Genomic DNA, 19,070 nt, shown 5'->3' on the forward strand with positions numbered 1-19,070 from the left:
GTATGCTAATATTGTAATGATTTTTATAAATCAAACAATAAATGGTACTTGCATATGTTGTTGCATCAGTGATACCATACACCTAAAAAAGAGGAACAACGCGTTTCGGCTGAATGTGCAGCCTTTTTCACTGTGAAAAAAGGCTATGAATTTAGCCAAACGTGTTTTTGTTTGTGTATATATATATATATATATATATATAGCCAACACATGTCGCCTCCTTCTATATACGACAGGGGACCCAATGCCTCATAAACAGGTGAGTTTATTCTGTAATTAGCATGACGCCTTTCGGTAAATACCTTCTTCAGATGCTAGCAACATACTGCACTGGTGCCAGCAACAGTCCTGTATTAAATAGCGAGTGCTGCCTCCCCATTGGTGGATATTCCAGGACTGCAGGATCCAACATCCATCTGGGTGGATGACTGAAAGGGCTACCAGGACCCAGTGTCTGTGGGTTGCCCAAACGTATCTGCTCGAAAACGAGGCACCCATGAGCAAGGAGCAGGAGCTCCGAAACGTGTTGAGTGAGGGAGGAAATATCCTGATGTGCATGACAGTATGATGAATAAAGACTTTGCTGCGCAAGCTGAGGTCTGTCTTTCATCGTGTACGCTTTCAAGTTTGGGCAACCTTTGGAAGATATATATATATATATATATATATATATATATATATTTTTTTTTTTTGGTACATAGAGCTCAACATACCTCTATACACTTATATGACGATATTTTCATTGTCAGTATTCTGGCTATGATATTTCGGTACCACAATATTTTTGTGCTCGATATTCAGACATACAACCCACTGTGTACCCCGAAAGTTTTGATGAGTATTCAAGCAGCTAAAATTGTGTTCTATAAATGCCCTCAATCCTTACTCGGGCCTTTAAACTTACTATTGGTAGTAGCAGAAGATAAGAGAGGCTTGTCATAGGCTCAGCTAGAGAGTAGCTCGCGGCCATCATGCAAGCTTTTCTCCATCGTTTGTCCCTCAAAAACAAGAGAATGGTTTGTCCTCTTGAGAGGGGGGTCTGCAGCACATTGCAACAGATAGTCTGAACAGGGTTGACTCACTCTTCCAACTGGCAGGACGCATTTTAGGAATCTTTTAAATTAAAAAAAGCTTCAAGTTCAGCACAACAATTACCACACCTAGAAAGGGTGTGAAGATGCGCGGCCTGACTCTTAAAGTGACTGCTCACAGTGCAGTGCAATGCTCTGCATTCTACTGTGTGCAACTTTGCACTTGTACAGTGAAGGATTCACAAATCCTTCGGTGTACAAAGGGCCAGCATGCAGTGACTTGCAAACTGCCTACCTTACGAATATCAGCTGAAGGGTAATTGGGGGTCAGCCTTGTGCATTGGTGGTGGCCCCCAAGGGACAGCAGACTTCTACCTCTGCTTTCCTATTCACAATGTGCGAGCCTTGTGACCCCCTCCCCTGTTAACGGAGCTGGAGTCATAGTGCCTTAAAAAGTGTTGCATTGTGTAAAGAATAACCCTGGGCGTAGTGGGTGTAGTGGGCGTAATGGGGCTACGTGGAGCATCGCGTAGTGTGGCCAAATCTACGCACACTCGCGTGCTCCCCGTAGCCCCACTACGCGCCGCCCGCCTCCCGCCCGCCCTCCTTTTAAAATAAGTTAAACTATGATAAAAAATAAGATAAAATGCCTTACCAGCAGCGCTGCGTCCCGGGGCGTGCGCGGACGCCCGCGCATGCGCATTTCTCGCGAGAAATGTGCATGCGCGGGCGTCCGCGCATGCGCATTTGTGAAAAGAAGTTGTCGTCAACGAGGAAGAGGGAGCCCCGGGACGCCGCGCCGCAGGTAAGGCATTTTTTTTTTATCATAGTTTACCTTATTTTAAAAGGAGGGTGGGCGGGAGGCGGGCGGCAGGCAGCTCTGCTTTGCCCTGGCGTGTGCGTAGCGCTGCCTGCTACGCCTACTTCGTAAACCGCGAAGCAGGCAGCGCTACGTACACTCCGTGGGCGAAGCGGAGTACTACGCCCGGGGTTAGTAAAGAGCCCTTGGGGCTGTATTATATATGTGATACATTTTCTTGGTTAGCGCTGGGCGCACCTTTCAAAAGGTGCGCCCAGCGCTAGCCAGAAAATGTGCCGCAAGATGGTGAATGGGCCACCCCAAAAACAGCCCTGAACTTGCGCTGAAGTGAGGGCAGCACATTCCTGTGAAAAACGACCCTCTGCTTTCAAGACGCTTCTTGTTTTCACAGTGCATGTGGCACCCGCCTGCACTTTTAAAAGGGAATAAATATCCCCTTGCAGGCGGGTGCAGTGAGTGACTGCATCCAACCTGCTAGGGGATATCTGGGGTGGTGCACTGTCAGAGCGCCTCCTGAGAGCTTCTTTGCCTCTGCACCCACGTCTGTAATACAGCACGGGCGCCGAGGCAAAGGGATTCCCTCATTTGCATGGGGCCACGCCCCCATGGAAATGAGGGAACGCCCTCTTGAGCAAGTGCTGGCGCTGTATGTGCGCCAGCGCTATAAGTATTACAGAAGTGTCTGCGGCCAGTTCTCTAATACCAAAGTGCCCCAGGGGCATGCAAAGCCGGTGCAAACGCCCGTTGCGCCCCCAGGGCACTTCTATAATACGCCCCTTAGACCCCATGTTACGTGAGCTATCCTATTTGCACATGTAGAGTGTAACCTGTCATACGTTAGCAGCCTGCACTTTGCAAATGGTCGCTGCCTGCTCCCGGCAGTCGAAAATAATGCCATGGTTTAGTGGTTGCAGCACATTTGTGAATAACCTTGAAAGTCACAAGGAGTGAATGCAACCTAGTGCCCCCCCCCCCCCCCCCCCCCCAGGACTTGGGTGTTTCACTGTGTGCATTGTGATTTACAAAGGCAGTTGTAGATTGCAATGTGCATTACTAATTGAGACTTTGCATTTTCTTTTGCATTTACTTTGCGAATGCAGACATGTGATTGGTCTCTCCTGCACCTATCAGAGGATCTCTCAAGCGATGTGGTACTATTCTGCTGATTTCTGCATCTTCAAGGTGTGTGTGTGGGGGGTGAGGTGTTCCTTTTGTGGCCGTCGTGATGACGTATGGAGACCTGGTACTGTTCCGCCCCTGTCACGTGGGGACATGCAGTATCCTTGTGTGCCATAATGGCTGTGAGTCCCAAGTTGTAATACGATTGGCTTGCTTGAATGTGGTAGCGTTAGAGATACGTTTCCATAGTTACTCTCAGGGATAGTACATGTGAAGTTACCTTCATTGCCCTCTCTAGGGTCAAAGGGTGTTGACCTGTATTGCTTTTGCGCTTCTTGGAATTTATTTCTGGTTCTAGGACAAGGCAATTGAAGGCAGCCATCTTGGATGTCTCCAGCCGAGGCTGCCAGGATTTCTTCCTCAAGCAACAAATGTTTTGCCATCCCAGGGGAGGTGGCAGCAAAATGTCACTTTACCGAGAGCCGTAACTATCCTTGTAGTCAGGGCTTTAAATGGGTTGAAAAAACGTGGGGGTCTTTCAAAGGGGCGTGGCCAATGTAATTAAGGGCGTGGCTTAAAAACATACAAGATAATAATCTGTGCTTAGCAAAGTGTGCAGCCCGACTTGCATTTTGCTGTTTGTCATTGCATCCAGATATATGTTTCAACAAGTAACATCATACCTACAACAAGTCAGGACTATTGGCTTTGTCAATGGTTGTTAGTTGCATAAGATAAATTGGTAGCAACTATGGCTTGTATATAATATTGAAAAAGCTTCCATTCAAAGGCCTGGTGACACCACTACAATGTTGCTGCTCCTAAGAGAAGGGAAATTTAGAGAGAAAATGACTCTCTTTAAAGGATTTCCCTTCCCCTACAACGCTCACCTGGCATGATGTCATACCGTAGCTTCTCCACTAGTGAGAAGTGAGCAGTGTGAGCACGCGCACATCGATGCGCCTGCTGTCACTGCAGTCCGGAAAAAATGGACCCCCTGCTCCAGGGCTCAAAACAGAGCCCGATAGGGACCTGTTTCGAGACCCCCCTTTAAAAAACTGCTGGTGCTCAGCACCAGTGAGACCCAGCCCACTTAACCTCTTGAGTGCCCATGACGAGATGGTCTCGTCATGGGCCGCGGTTGCGCTGTGCCCATGACGCGACTATCTCGTCATGAACCCCGCCCGCTAATGAAAGGGCCGGCACAGGGCGGGGAAAGGGCGGGGCACTCAAGGGGTTAAAGCCCTGCGTGTAGTGGATATGACAGGGGGTGGAAAATGTTGACTTATTGTTGTCATCGCAATCAATGAAAGCTTTTTAATATATATATTTATTTTTTTACAAAGAAATTAAAGTTCATAACGCTTCTTTTCTTTCATTGTTTTCCTATTTCCACTTTACAAATACTTGCTTTAAATTAGTTTTTTCTTGTCAACTTTTTTTTGCTTGTTTTCGGTTCTTTTCTCATATTTCTTATTTTTCATACTCCCTTTCCATTTCACTCTGATTTTTTACATTTCCCTATCTCTTTCTCTTACCCCCGCTGCCCGGCCTATGATTCTCTTGTTCCATCACCATTCCCCTATTCCTTTGACCTCCTTTTGCCTGGTTCACTCTCCAGGTTTTGTCGTCTCTCTGCCTGGTTTTATGCCTGTGTTTTATCCGCCCTATCCGTGGCTGTCTATCTGTCTACTTGTCTGTCTGTGTCTATCTCACTACCTATATCTGTTGAATACCTCTTTTACTATTCATTTATAAGACTTGCCACTCTTATTTGTCTCCTTCTTTCTCGCCAATCTCTGTTTCTTACTCTCTCTCTCCACCTCTGATTCTTACCTCTTTTTCTTCCTCCTCTAGTTCTGGATGTCCGCCCTGGTGACAACCATCCCTGTGCCCTGCGGCGCCTTCATGCCCGTCTTTGTCATTGGTAAGTTTGACATTTTTAAACTAAGTGTGCACCCCCTATATTAGCATTGAGCATCCTTATGCACTCACTGAGACACCTGAGACCAGTACTTAATTTGAGACGGTGGTTTCCGGTGCTCGGCACCGGCACTTAGTTGAAACACAGGCAATTATGACCATCTGCCACATGGCAGCTCTGTTTGTCCAATTTAGAGACAAGTGCAACAACAGTTGTTTATTAATTCAATATGCTTTGAAATGATTAATACCTACTACCAAATCCATTCTTATAACTTTGGGGCCTGGAATAGTCATATTTGTCAAAACTGTAGGAGTGTGATGGTTAGTAGTTGTGTTGTTACTGTAGTTGGCAGCATGGTAGGGGCAATAGGTAGTGCAGCCAGAAGTGACCTCCTGATGAGGGCCCAGGCACTAATTAATATACAAATTAAGTGCTGCCTGCGACTGACTCTCATGGGATTGCACTGACTTAATTTCCCCCAAATCACTGAGGTGTAGTGTGACATTCATTAACCCTATGATGACCAATTAAACTGCAGCAAGAAACATCACATTACTTTAGTTCAACCATTAACCTGTTGCCCGTGGGATTGTATAGTCTTTGATATAGATTGGTGCGTTCCTAAGGCTTTATTTCCATTTTTAGGTCGAGCCTAGGCAGCGTGCATGCGCTGCCTGCAAGACCTGTTATCTCCTCTATCGGCTTTTGGTATGCCAGTGAATTGCCATTTGTTCATTGGTGTGCCATTTAGAAATACGGTGATTTTATTGGTGCATTGGGTCTGATTCTCCCGCCTTTGTGTGTTTGGGTCACGCCCAGGCGATTCAACTCATTGTTTGCTTGCCTTGGCCATCCCAATATCTCCGCGGTTCGTCCTGGTCATCCTGATCTGCCTTTTTTATTTTGTAGGCTATCAACATCGTTTTAGGCTTTCAGGCCGTTTCACATAGCAATGCTCTGTTCGGCACCTGCAAAGTGGCAATTTCTGTCCGGTACCTGTTGAGCTATGCCAATAACCCTAACTCAAATAAAATGCGAGACTATTGCATTTCTAATGCTTGTTGAGTGGTGCTGCTACACAGATGTGTTAACGAAGAGTCGGTATTAGCAAGTGTAGACCCGAGCATTTACAATTTGCACTTAAAAGGCTGAATAGTCCTTCACCAAGAAAACCTGATAAGGGTTCAAATCTGTGCAGTCAGAAGAAATATCAGTGCTTGAGCCTGCTTCAGAGCATGGTAAAATTGGTCCAGTCTGCAAACTCAGAACGTTATTCCCCCCTACACTGATGGCTCTGCGTCGCAGGGAGCTACGTGAAGTTCTCTGCAACATCAGTCGCTATATTGTCCAGTAGGCATAATAAGTACAATGAATGTGAGCTAACTTACTTAGAAAAATAGGGTATGGTTAATTAATCATATTAATTTCATTGATTCCAAATACAATAAAGTTACGCTTAAGAGTATGAATTTAATGTAATGTAAATTAGAACTATTCAGTACCATGGTATTTCATTTAATATAGTTAGGTTTATTTGAGGAATGATTAAATATTTCATTTAATTGTGTGTCTGTAATATACACAAATAATTTTTCATATTTTGTTTGAACTGTTTGATGCTGAGAGAGATAGATGTGTATTTAATTTTAAAAAAGATGTATTTTTATTATAAAAATGTTATGTATTTGGTTTGGTTTTCAGACTTTGTAAAGGCTTTTCATTTTACTCGGATTTATTTTAATGTAAATAAATTTAGGGTTGGGTTTAAAACATAAATATTTATCATCAAATGTACATTTTTTTAATAACACTTAAAATCAAGTTGGTTGAAGTTATTTATTTAATTTTATTCTGAGTAAAGGGTTTAGGTTGGTGTTTGATTTAGATTAAGGTCACATTTAAATTACAATAATATCAAATTAGGGAGAAATGAGGCTTGTATTAGAGAGAAGTCATGGATAATTGATGACCCTAAGTAACTTTACCCAAAGGCTAAGGATTTAATTAAATTCCAATGTAAATTATTTATATATTTCAATGAGGGATCCTTAATGTTATGTTATTCTTGCTTATTTGAATAAAGGATTAGGAGTAATTGTTTAACACAATTTAGTTTTAGTAGTTAGGAGAGAAGGTTATGTTGGTATTAATAATTAAATTAAGGTCTGGGTATTATGTTGGATCTAGCAGTAAAATGCGATATGAACTCCCCTTTGTAATGTAAGGGCACTCGGCGGAGTGAGAAGGGTGCAGTTGTACTTCGATGTAGAAGAACATCAAGGTAATAACAGACAACCTTCAGATTACAATCTCAAATTACAACTCGGAACAAAGAGGAGGAAGATCATTCTTCGATATGACAAGTAAAAGATTGGAACATGTGGTATAATGGCGACTCCATAGCGCTAGAATGTGATTTGTTAATTCCTGAGTTGTATTAAAAATAAGTATTGTGACTAATAAAGTGTGAATGATGGTCTACTAATATTGGGTAAAGAGGCCAAATATGAATGGTGGATTCAGGTTCTCTTCTGGTGATTGTAGGATGGACCAAAAACATCTGTTTTTTTCTGATTGGCTTACTAGCTTATTAATGATTGTAAGTGCTTACAAATACATTATATACAGCTGTATGGAAATTAAATGACTTAATGGAAATTTCTCAAAAGTGAATGCATTTCTCTGGACTCCACTTAATGTAAATATCTTGTTATACCCCCTCCACAACACATCGATATATGTAAGACCTTGTTCTTGGTCATGTATGGAAATTGAGCATACAAGGGCTCCCCTCAATGGATGCCCTGGCACTGTCTTTCTAAAGACTGTCACTCTGTTTTGTATAGAAATGTTTTCCAACATCTGCAAAGCCCTTCTAACACACAGAGCTGAAGCTGTAGTGTTCTCATTAAAAGATAAATTATAGCACACATTACTCTTTTTCCTCATAACCCACCTCTCCGCCTCCCGCTTGTTAACATACCTAACACATTTTGTCTCTGTGATTCATGAAATATGCAAATGTCTTCTCTGTTTGATTCTCTTTACTACACTGTGTTCCCTGCTTTACTGTTTTTCAAATATGTATGATTGTCTGCCCAGCTGTTGCTTGTTTAGTAAATCTGCTGACTTTTTTGCTTGCAACCCTTGTGTTACTTTCCTTATATACCATTGTTTCTTTTTTTATTAATTTGTTTTTAATACCTGCCTTTTTTAAATGTGTGAGATCTGAATGATGGCTCTTTCCATTGGTCAGGTTTCAGCATCTTTGGCAGACTCACCCCATTGGCTTTCCTTAAGTTCTGATCCTATTGGTTGACTATGTGTTGACTGGAATGCTGCTCTTGATTTGGAAAACATTCTTCGGTGGCCTCAGGGTGCCAAATGGTCCTTTATCTCAGTGTCTGTGTCCATGTGGTTACTGGCGAGAACTACCGATGCCTTGTTCTGAAACATTGATAGGGCAACACGTCAACATGTCAGACATGAACATGGTGGTCATACAACTGACCAGACACCTGTGGTCTGAACACAGATTTCATTATGAAAAAGAAAGTGTTTTTCATTGTGAGAGGTGGGAGGAGGCCTGTTTGCATCTTTGGGGACTTTTATTATCTGCCATTTCTAAATTCTAATGTGACAGTCAAATGTCGCTAGGGGAGTGGTTGCCGGGCAACAAAAGCGACTTGCTAAACAAACATGAAGTACAAATAGCTGTGATAAAAATATAAATTTTTATTTTCAAAACATTTTTTAAAAACCTAAAACTACATCACTGGATTATTGCCGTCCATACAAATTATTTTCAAAGCTGTATCAATGTAACCCCATTATATTGTATGTCATATAGGTTTATGGCTACAGTACTGCGAGGAGAGTTAGTACTCTCACAATCTGCTTTTTAACTTCTCCCGTTCCAAGAGGAAAATTGCCAAAATCAAAAGATTATTCCTACGCCCATATGAGGCATATTTCTCAACGTTTCGGGTCTTCATTTTAGTAGTATCCTCCTTCATCAGGAGAATAATTAATTTGGTGTGAACATTCTTATTATGTAATATGTGCCAAACCCACCATAACCAAGCTATGTAGATATAGGAAATTGCCGCTTCTGTGGTAATCCCAGAGTTCATTCTTAATCCACAAAGGTTTGTTGTACTTCTATTGCTTGTACATCCTATTATTGGAATAGCCCTCACTCAAAGTCAAGTGGGTTCTCATGGGCAAAATTATATCATGCCACCATGGGCTGGCTGAAAGCACACCATTAACCATGACACCATAATCCCTTGCTATAACAATGGCCAAGATTGACCTTGCTTGTCCAAGCAAGGCTGCTGACAGAGAAAACAGCTATTAACTATGAGCAAAAGATATCAGTGTTTGAGGCCATCTAGGAAACCCTTCATCCTAACTTTTGGTGCTAATATACACCGCTAGGAGATCAGAGTGAGGGATAGCACAGAAGACCGATTCCTTTATTGATTTGTTTTAATGATTACCACTTAATATGTTGTCAATTTTCAATGTTTTCCCATGTGACGCTTGGATTATTTTCTCCATTATTTGTATATCTACAATAACACTTATTAATATAATCTGCACTAGAATGGGCTTTAATGTATAATAAAGTGTTTTGAAATATATAGTGTGGATTTCTTGCGTGCCTCCATCTTTTGGGGAACGGCATTGCAGAATCTGCTAATATATAAATGTACTCCAGGGAGTCCCTGATAGAATGAATTGATCCTTACCCATTACATGTTCTCTCCAGGTAAGTAATGGGAGATGTGTGGGTCACAGCCTGTCTGTCATCTCAGTGCAAGTTGGTAAATGAGTCCAACCCTAAGCTGCTCAGGGCCTCGGGAAGTCTGTCTGGGAGGTATTTACACACAGACACGTGAAGACATTTCACACAAACTGCTGTAGCCCAGAAATCTACAGGTGTTGCTATTAAGTGGATGCCTCAACCTATATTTGTGACGTCGCATCCAAATGTATGTTCATCAATAAGCGGTTCTCTTTTTAGGTAGATTTTGCCATACTGCGTGGTCAGGTTAATTTTATTTTTTTGTACTTTCATTAATATCTGTTATCTTTTTGTGGGAAATCAATGAGGTTTTGATGGTACGTTTATCTTGTAAGTTTTCTCCCCACTTTTCATACTCAAATCTCTTCTTTTGGAATAATCATTAATAGAACATTAATTTGTATGTGAGGGAAGGGATAGGAGCGATACATACAATAAAGTAGATACACCTGTTGCAGGTGAGATTTGTAAACAAATGTTTGCTTCCGCTAATAAACGATTATTTTGAAGACGTCTCCAGACCTCAACTGGCCGTGCACGGGCCTCCCCATGCTGGAATTTGGAACCCAGAATTAAACTTCACAGATGTAGTATATACACATGTACCTTGGTTGTCTCGTGTTTGTATGCCGCGTGTATGTATGAGTTATTAGAGTGGTAGTATGTCATGGGTAGGGATTCTAGGTTCTAGAGTGTGGGTGAGACTGGTGCTGGAGTTGGAAAGGAGTAGTTGTGTTCCCTGGCGCTCGCCTGTTCCTGTATTCGACTTTCATTTAATAAACAACGTATGTTCTTCAACCTGCTTCATTTCATCACTTCAACAGACCACAGTGTTATTCATATGAAGCTGCAAGTGAGAATTGTCCTGCACAGAGTGTGAGATTTTGCACTGCAGAGGTGCATTCATTAATTTGAAGCTTTCATACGTCTCATATTTAGAACATCAGGTGTTGGAAAGATTAACATTGAACAGTTTCAAAATGAAAGCTTGATCAACCGGAAGTAAAATGTGACCCTGTGACTGGTACGGTGAGGGAAAGGGAAGAGATCTGTGAGGAGGCGAGGGGGCTGTGAGACTAAAGTGGGGCGAATAGCAGGGAGCGGTGAGAAAGCGAAGCTATGAGAGCATTGTGAGACACACGTGGGGTGAATAGACAACCGCTGCAAGCAAGCTAGTGTGTTGTGAGACAAACGTGGGGTGAATAGCCGAGCGCTGTGAGGAAGCGAGTGTGCTGTGAGACAAACGTGGGGTGAATAGACAAGCGCTGCAAGCAAGCTAGTGTGTTGTGAGACAAACGTGGGGTGACTAGCCGAGAGCTGTGAGGAAAGGAGGGTGTTGTGAGACAAAAGTGCGGTGAAGAGACAAGCGCTGCAAGCAAGCGAGGGTGTTGTGAGACAAAATTAAAATGAATGTGAATAGACCAGCGCTGTGAGCAAGCAGGGTGTTGCGAGACAAAAGTGGGGTGAATTGACGAACGCTGTGAGGAAACGAGTGAGGATAATTAAGAAAGTTTAAGACGTTCCGTTCAAAATAATTAATTTTTCAACCAGCTGAATGCTTTTCAAATTAAAGGTTTCAAACAACATGTGCGATACTGGACAATAAATGTCGTAATCTGTTCCCGCTGCAAGGCAAGGGATTATATTAATTGCACGCATTGCTACCACAAAATCCTTTCGTACACTCGGGTCTCTTGTCTTTTCACTGACCCCCCAGACACCAACCCAATGCACCCCCCTCTGGAGCGCTCATGATCCCACACCTTCCTGCAGACAAACCACCCTCCTGCACCTTCCTGCAGACATTCCATCCTGCTGACCTTCTTGCAGACCACCCATCCTCCTGCACCATCCTGCAGATATGTCCTTCTGCACCTTCCTGCAGACAACCCGTCCATCCTGCACCTACCAGCAGACAACCCATCCTCCTGCAACTTCCTGCAGACAACCCATCCTCCTACACCTACCAACAGATGACCCGTTCTCCTGCAGACAACCCAGACAATCCGTCCTCCTCCACCTACTAGAAAACAACCCGTCCCCCTTCAAATTCCTGTAGACAACCCATTCTCCTGCACCCTCCTGCAGACAACACGTCCTCTTGCACCTTCCTGCAGGCAACCCGTCCTCCTGCACCTTCCTGCAGGCATCCCATCTTCCTGCACATCCTCCTGCACCTTCCTGCAACCAATCCATGCGCCTGGCTCGCCCCAGAGCCCCCGTGTCTGCAGATCTGGTGAATCTAGATCAACTGGTTGTGCCAGCAGATGATGCTTGTGGGCAGCACAGCTGAATTCAACTGTACAAATAGTGTTCAGTTACACAGAACCTTCTGGGTAAATAAATAATTAATTTGGTTTTCCTTCAACCCACTGTTTTCTACCTCGTAAGCAAGTGGATACGGAGAGAGAGAGAGAGGCCAACCTGTAACCAGGGGCGCAGTTTAAAGGGGGGTGTTAGGGGTGTTGCACCCCACTAATAAATGGATTCTCTAGTCAATAGTTTGGGTGCAGGTGCTTTCAGTCGGGTATGGTGAAGTGGCTGTCGGATTTCACCTGATATTTTGACATTCACTCAAACGTACGCACACCCAGAGATACTCTCTCTCTCTGTGTTTTGAAGTTCTTAAAACTGCTGATTATTTACAACATATTGGGGCAGATTTACCAACATTTAGCCCTGTGCTTCAGTCACAAAAGTGACCCAAACCTGCACAAAAATTATTTTCTATTATTTATTTTCCAGCACACAATTTGTTTTGTGCTGGAAATTACCTTAAAAGTAACGCAAAGTAGCACTTGACTTCAAAGGGGGTGTTACATGGTCGTTTGCCGCATGCTTTTTGATGCAAAACCCTATATACCAAAAAACGTAGACAGGGTTTTGCGTAAAAAAGTAGCTCCTTTTGAAAGCAGCCGTTAAAGAAAGAAATGTTTTCCTTTCTCCTTCCTTTTCTAATTTTCCATTTGTGCTGCACTGTACAGCATAAATACGAAGTAGGAAAAGTTTTAAAACTTGTCTAGGCATAGTATTTTATACTGGACGGGAAGCCTTCCAGTACAAAACCCATGCTAGACTCACGCGCACACCCTTGCACTATGGTGTAAAAGTGTGCATGAGGCACACTGCAATCACATTTTGCGCCCACACTAGGGAGAGGGGAGAAGGCCATATCTCCTGTGTGGATATGGAGCTCTCCTGGTCCCCCCCTGTCACGCAGCGCGGCATTCTTGGCTGCTGCGCTGCGTTCCATGAAATGTTGTATTGTCTTTGAAGTTACCCTAACAATCCGCACTACTCTTGTTTACACTGCCCCTATTCCCCTCATGCCCTCTTGCTAATGTAATATATGTTATCAAGATATGCCAGCGTGATTGTTGGGAAATTTGAACCTCATCAACCCCCCGCATTGAACTGACCAAGAAAGACCCCTACCTCTAACCTCAAAGAGCAGGAATAACGCCTGGCTACGGATTTGATTCAAAATGCCCCAACTTGTATCCTTCCTTTCATGTCATCACAAGGACCACTCTATGTAGACTTTGAATTAATCCTGCTATAATTTGTTTAGTCAACCAGTGTTCATTGTAGCCACCATGTTCAATATGCAGTTCATGAAAGATTTTTGTAGCTTTTTTTTTTGTTCCTTCTCTCCTCGTGATTGTAAAGACATAGATCTTGCCTTGCTCACAGCCTTTACGTGGAGTATTTCTGTGTCTTGTGTGCTTCTCCAAACCCCAGGTATAGGTTCACCCATCTCCAATCACGAAGATGCCTTCTCTTTTCAGGGGCAGCTTTTGGGCGCTTGATTGGCGAGAGCATGGCGGCGTGGTTTCCAGATGGCATCCATGCAGATGGCAACACGTACCGGATTGTCCCTGGTGGCTATGCGGTGGTAGGTAAGAACTCTGGCTCACTCAGACATTCCAGCTCTCTTTCCCCTTATTAAGTCTGCTTTTCTTCCCAGCTAACATTTTTCATATCTTTCCTTTGCATATTCTTTTTGTCTCTCTTGCATTTTATCTCTCTTGCTCTCGCTCTCTCTATCTCCTCTTCAGCTTCTTTTTCTCTCTTGCCATTTTATGCGAACAGAATGTGATGCTAGAAGATGACTTGACATCTACGTTTCCGTGTATATGATGACCACGTGTAGAGCACAAAGTCTGTAGCTTTTCTTTTGTTTTTCTATGCATTATTAACAGTACTGCTTCCCCAAGTCTACACAAAACATTTCTGAGTTCATGGATTATTTTTGTTTCCATCACCACCATTGGTGAGAGTTGGTGGTGGAAAGGGATAAGAGTTTTTCATTTGAAAGCATAATTTCAAATGTTAATCTCTCAAACCCACACTCTTTTTTGTTTCTCTTTTCACGTCGTCCCCTCTGCCCCTTCTTTTGCTTTTCTCTCTCCTCTGGTTTGCATGTTTGTCTCTTTCCTTTCTTTTTAAGAACAATCCTACAAAGTGCAAAATAACTTAAAAATTCTCAAGCACTTTGATCGTCAAAGCACAAACCTTATGACACAAACTGGCAAAAAACCTTATTAAAACTGCAGTTAAGTTTACTTTTCATCATTCAGTAGACCGGTTTATGTGATCATCGGGGTAGCAAGCAGCAATGTTGGGCTACTCATTGTGACCCCTGGCTTCCCTTAAAGTATGTCCAGATGAGGAAATAAGCAATGGGGACACTTGGAAATATTGGGGAACCCCCAGCATGCGCTTGAAGGACCTTTCAACCAATGCCTGTGTTTATTTATCTAAGGAGTCATTTTAGCTGCTTCATTCTTGACCCCGACTGATCACTCCAGGGCAGAAGTGCCAGCATCCTATATATAGTTCATACCATGGAATTGTAAACATTCTGCAAATGTCACTTTTTGCATTAGTTGAAATCACTCTAGTTCAACCCTTCCTGTAGTTCTGAACATGTGCAGAACCAAAACATGCCAGTTTTTGGCATTTGAAGAAGCACCTCATCATAACACCCAATTTTCTAGACTTACATAAATGATTTTCTCTCTTCTGGGGAAAAAAAAAAGATTCCACACATCCAGCTTAGGTGGTAAACTCTACTAAAGCCCTACTGCTTGACATTGTAGCGACACCCTACATACTTCACCCTTATCTCTCAGACTAGTAAATAGCTTCGTAGAGCGCCAGGTGCCACCAGGGGTAAGTTGTGCGGGCAGTCCTCACACATTGGGCACTAGTTTCTTTTTAGTAAAATGCCCTGAAAATAACTTTATACAGTCATTGAATGCAATATATGCCCTCTAAGAATAAATCTAGGAGATTACAACAGTACCACTAGATCGATGAAGTGACCCGAAGGCTGCTTGCACTAAAACACACTATAAAATTACTCAATAAGTAATTAAATAAATCTTGTGATTTTCTTCTGACTTTCCCAGCTAGTTGATGGAGGCTGGCCAGAGGTACCACAGATTTACCGTAAATAAACCAAACTGCACTGACTGGTGCAGACACCCGAACACACTTGAATCTGAACAACGCACTTAACAGCTGTGCGCAATTCAAAAGGCGTGCAGGAGAAAGATCTTATTTTATCTCAATCCCATTGTCTCACTCTTTTCTTCCACTGTTCGTTATTTATCATTCTTCCTCTGCCACAAATTTTCTATTTCTTTGCTTTGTCGCTCTTCTGTTTCTTTTCCACTCAAAGCTTTCTCGCATCCCACCTCCCTTCTGCCTGTTTCTCTCTCCCCTGCTCATCTTCATTCTGGAGTTGATCTAGTTTCTAATTTTTACTGAAAACAGACATTCTCAGGTTATGAACTAAGCCTGTGGGGCATCAACATCCTACTTGGCGTGGCTGTCTCCCCCTCATCTGTGTTTGAGAAAGGGGTAATCTGAAGTAGCATCTCTTCCACTGATAAACATCTTGGTAGGGCTCTGGGCCCACCTACAAGAGATCCCTCTCTCAACTCCTTGGCGTAACATAGCCCCCGCAGCCCCGCGTGATGGGGGCCCGAGCTCCAGGGGCCTCCCTCAGCACAGTACCGTCCTGAGAGCTCCTGCTTGAGTCCGGAGGAGGTCCCCTCCATGTACCTTGCAGTGGGCCCACTCAAGTTTCATTACTCCACTGTCTCAACTTGTCCATGTTCCTCAATCGCCACTTCTCCTCTACTGAAGCAACCCTCCACTATTTGCCCGCTAGTTTTGTCTCATGCATATCTTGACTCGCACATGCTTACGTACCTTGCACCATCTGCTCATTTCCACAACAGGTGCCGCCGCTCTCTCCGGCGCTGTGACCCACACTGTGTCCACGGCGGTCATCGTCTTCGAGTTGACGGGTCAGATCTCTCACATCCTACCGGTGATGATAGCGGTGATCCTGGCCAACGCGGTGGCCCAGAGCCTGCAGCCGTCGCTCTACGACAGCATCATTCGGATTAAGAAGCTCCCATACCTGCCGGAGTTGGGCTGGGGTCACCAGGAGTAAGTACACCATGGACAGAAAAGTCACGTTTGTTTGGCAATGCAACTCATAAGATGATTCAACATTAGATCTCACTATTAATAACCTGAGTAATTTATACAGTTTTACTTCCGGGATTCAGTCCCTCTGAAAAATGACAGATATTTTTGTTGTTCAGAGCAGTGCTTAATTTGTAAAAATAATTAGTGCCAGGGCCCTCGTCAGGAGGCCACCACAGCTGGCACCCCCCATTGCCGCTGCCAATAAAAGTACCTACACAACTACTAACCATCACACTGCTACAAGTTTGACAGTTCAGACTGTTTGAGACCCCCAAAGCTATAAGAATGGCTTGAGTGGCAGTTTATTTTAATGTATATTGAATTAATACACATCTGTTGTTCTGCTCATCTGTGAACTGCACAAACAGCGCCACCATGTGGTAGCTGTCATAAGTGCTGGTGTTGACAATTAAGTGCCGGTGCGGAGCTCTGGAAACCATGGGCTCAAATTAAGCACTGGTCCAGAGGGTTTGTGTTTGGCGCGAATGCTGCCGAAAACCACTTTCTATATAGGAATAATGTCCACGAGACAAAGTTACTTTTTGCCTAATTAATTGGCAAGTAAAATGACCCAAGGCCAGGGTGTAAAAATCTTATTCACTAAATGTTCACCGAACAAAAAAGTATAGGAAAATTAAATAACCCATTAGATAGATATTTGCTGTTAAAAACAATTTACAGTTCTTTAAATGGTGACCCTGTTCTGCTGTAGCAAAAGCTGTATAAATAAAACACAATTATTCTGAGTAAGAATCCTCTTTAGGGAAATATTAATAAATTAGCATGACCGTGTAAAGGGAATTGTGCATTTCTTTTTTTCCACATAGCAGATTCAAGCTTTGTGGCAATCCTTCAGTGAATGGCCACGCAGTTTCCACCTATTACATTTAATGGCAAGGGGGGTTCATTTGGTGGGTGAGCACTGGTGATCCTGGGTGGGCTGTGGGGGAGACCTGACCTTGTGGCTAAAGTGCAAACTTCTGATGTAAAAACGGAGTGTTTGAATCCCACCTCTTCAACTTGGCCACTTTCAGTTATATTTATGAAGCTTTGATATTAGCTTTTCATGCATAGCTTGCAAAACAATTAATTACGTGTAAAACACAAATATTAAACTCCCCAGCTATAAAAAAAACACTTTAAAATATCTGCATAAACTAAAGCAAATGTGTAAATTGTCTGCCCTGCACAGAGGCTGAAAAGTTTCACCCTTCTTTCTCGTCGTTGATTTTATAAAACTCAGGCGCTGAATGCACCTTCTGTGACATGTAAGTGCAGGACCGGCGTAAAATGCGTCTTTCTTTGCCATTTTTATGCTGGTGCAATGTTGATCTTTTTTAACTGAGGCATATTTGTGAGCCCTTGCTGAATAAAATCGATAAATCCAGGGTTTAACAACATAATCAATCGCACCACCTGCGCCCCCCCCCCCCCCGTTCTAATTAAACTGCATTTTACCAAGAATTGTTTTGTTTCTGACTGGGAGTAATTTGTTTATCTGTTTGCCATGCTGCAAACATTTCTGCTTACTTAATTTCAGAACGGCTTGTCCAATTAATTGCTGTGTCCTCGACTATTCCAAGAATTTCTTCGACGTTACCTTCTTTTGCTTTAAATGTAAATGTTACATCTTATGTATATATTTAATTTGCATTTATTGAAAGGATATGGGCTCGGTCAGTTGGGGCTAAGGAACCAAACACAGATGGTGCTCTTAATCAAATCCAGATAACATAACATTTCCTTCTGTATTATGTTATAAACGCTTGCTTTATTATATGTTTTTCTTTTATTTCAGCTCCACTTCTCTATTGTTCACCGTAGGGTAATGTGGTAGAATGTTAAAATGGTTCTAAGATTAGAATTCCTTTACTGAAGGTTTGTCAGTTGTGTTAGTGTCAAGGTTACAGCCAACGCGTTTCGTACAGCTAATATTTGCCGGTGAGAAGCTGAAGGAGCATGTGATGATGTGAAGGGACACACAGATTCAGGTGTTATAATTGGGGATTCATTTCCTTACTCAAGCCCAAAAGGATGGTATTGGTGCCACAATCCAATATGGTGGCATGCATCAGAATGGAGTCTTTTTCTGAAAAGAGATATATTCGATATAAACTCAAAAATAAGCCCTGATGAAGTTCAGTTCAGCTGAACGAAACGCGTTGGTTGTAACCGTTCCTGTATTTAAGGAAAACAAAATATAACTTTCCCAACAAAGAAAGTAACCAACATACAAAAATAACTTTTGACTTTTTTTGTGGGTGCACCATCCTGTGGTTTATTTTTATGTATTTCTGCTCAGCAGCGGTGTTAAGCAACGACTGACACCATGGGTGTAGTGCACCAGTATTCAATTAAAAGGAACTGTGTGGGAGATGTGGTTCCAGGTGTCTGTCGTTGCAGCTGTTGATTATATAGTTTTGTTAGTGTGTTCTGTTTGCATAAGAAGTATGTAGTATGTCTCTGGTTACGAAACAAAAAGAAACCGACTCCTCCTGGTGTGTCCTTGTACGGAGGTCTGAATCAACAATCTCTCCACTGCATGCTTCAGAACATACTCAAGGCACAAAGCTTTTGATTCAGGGCCTATTTTAAAGCTGGGCACTTGGGGTAAGATAGTTCACACTGTGAGGACTGTGGTTGTGCGTTGCACTTTTGAGTGGCGGGCCCGTGGTCGCCAACACGCGGAGTGAACTTTCTCGTTCAAGTAAATGGCCAACAACTGTGAGCCTTGGTTCCATGAACTGGAAGTAGGTAACTGTGAACATTTCCTTTGAATAAAATTTGCCACAGACTGTTAAGTGAAAATAAAGCTTAATACCTAAGCGCTGTAAGTGCTATAATAATATTTAGGAT

At 42.8% G+C, this 19,070-nt stretch overlaps 1 protein-coding gene across 2 annotated transcripts in view; it reads left to right on the forward strand.

Moving 5' to 3' along the window:
* Positions 1 to 19,070, forward strand: part of CLCN2 (chloride voltage-gated channel 2) — a 580,205-nt gene that overhangs the window by 428,520 nt on the left and 132,615 nt on the right. For both annotated transcript variants that reach the window (XM_085635528.1, XM_085635529.1), the window contains exons 13-15: positions 4,828 to 4,897; positions 13,496 to 13,606; positions 15,959 to 16,172. In XM_085635528.1, the coding sequence (XP_085491654.1) occupies positions 4,828 to 4,897; positions 13,496 to 13,606; positions 15,959 to 16,172 (395 nt within the window). The remainder of the gene's footprint in view (positions 1 to 4,827; positions 4,898 to 13,495; positions 13,607 to 15,958; positions 16,173 to 19,070) is intronic.

Source organism: Triturus cristatus, chromosome 11 (assembly GCF_964204655.1).
Source record: "Triturus cristatus chromosome 11, aTriCri1.1, whole genome shotgun sequence".
In the NCBI taxonomy this organism is placed as follows: Eukaryota; Metazoa; Chordata; class Amphibia; order Caudata; family Salamandridae; genus Triturus; species Triturus cristatus.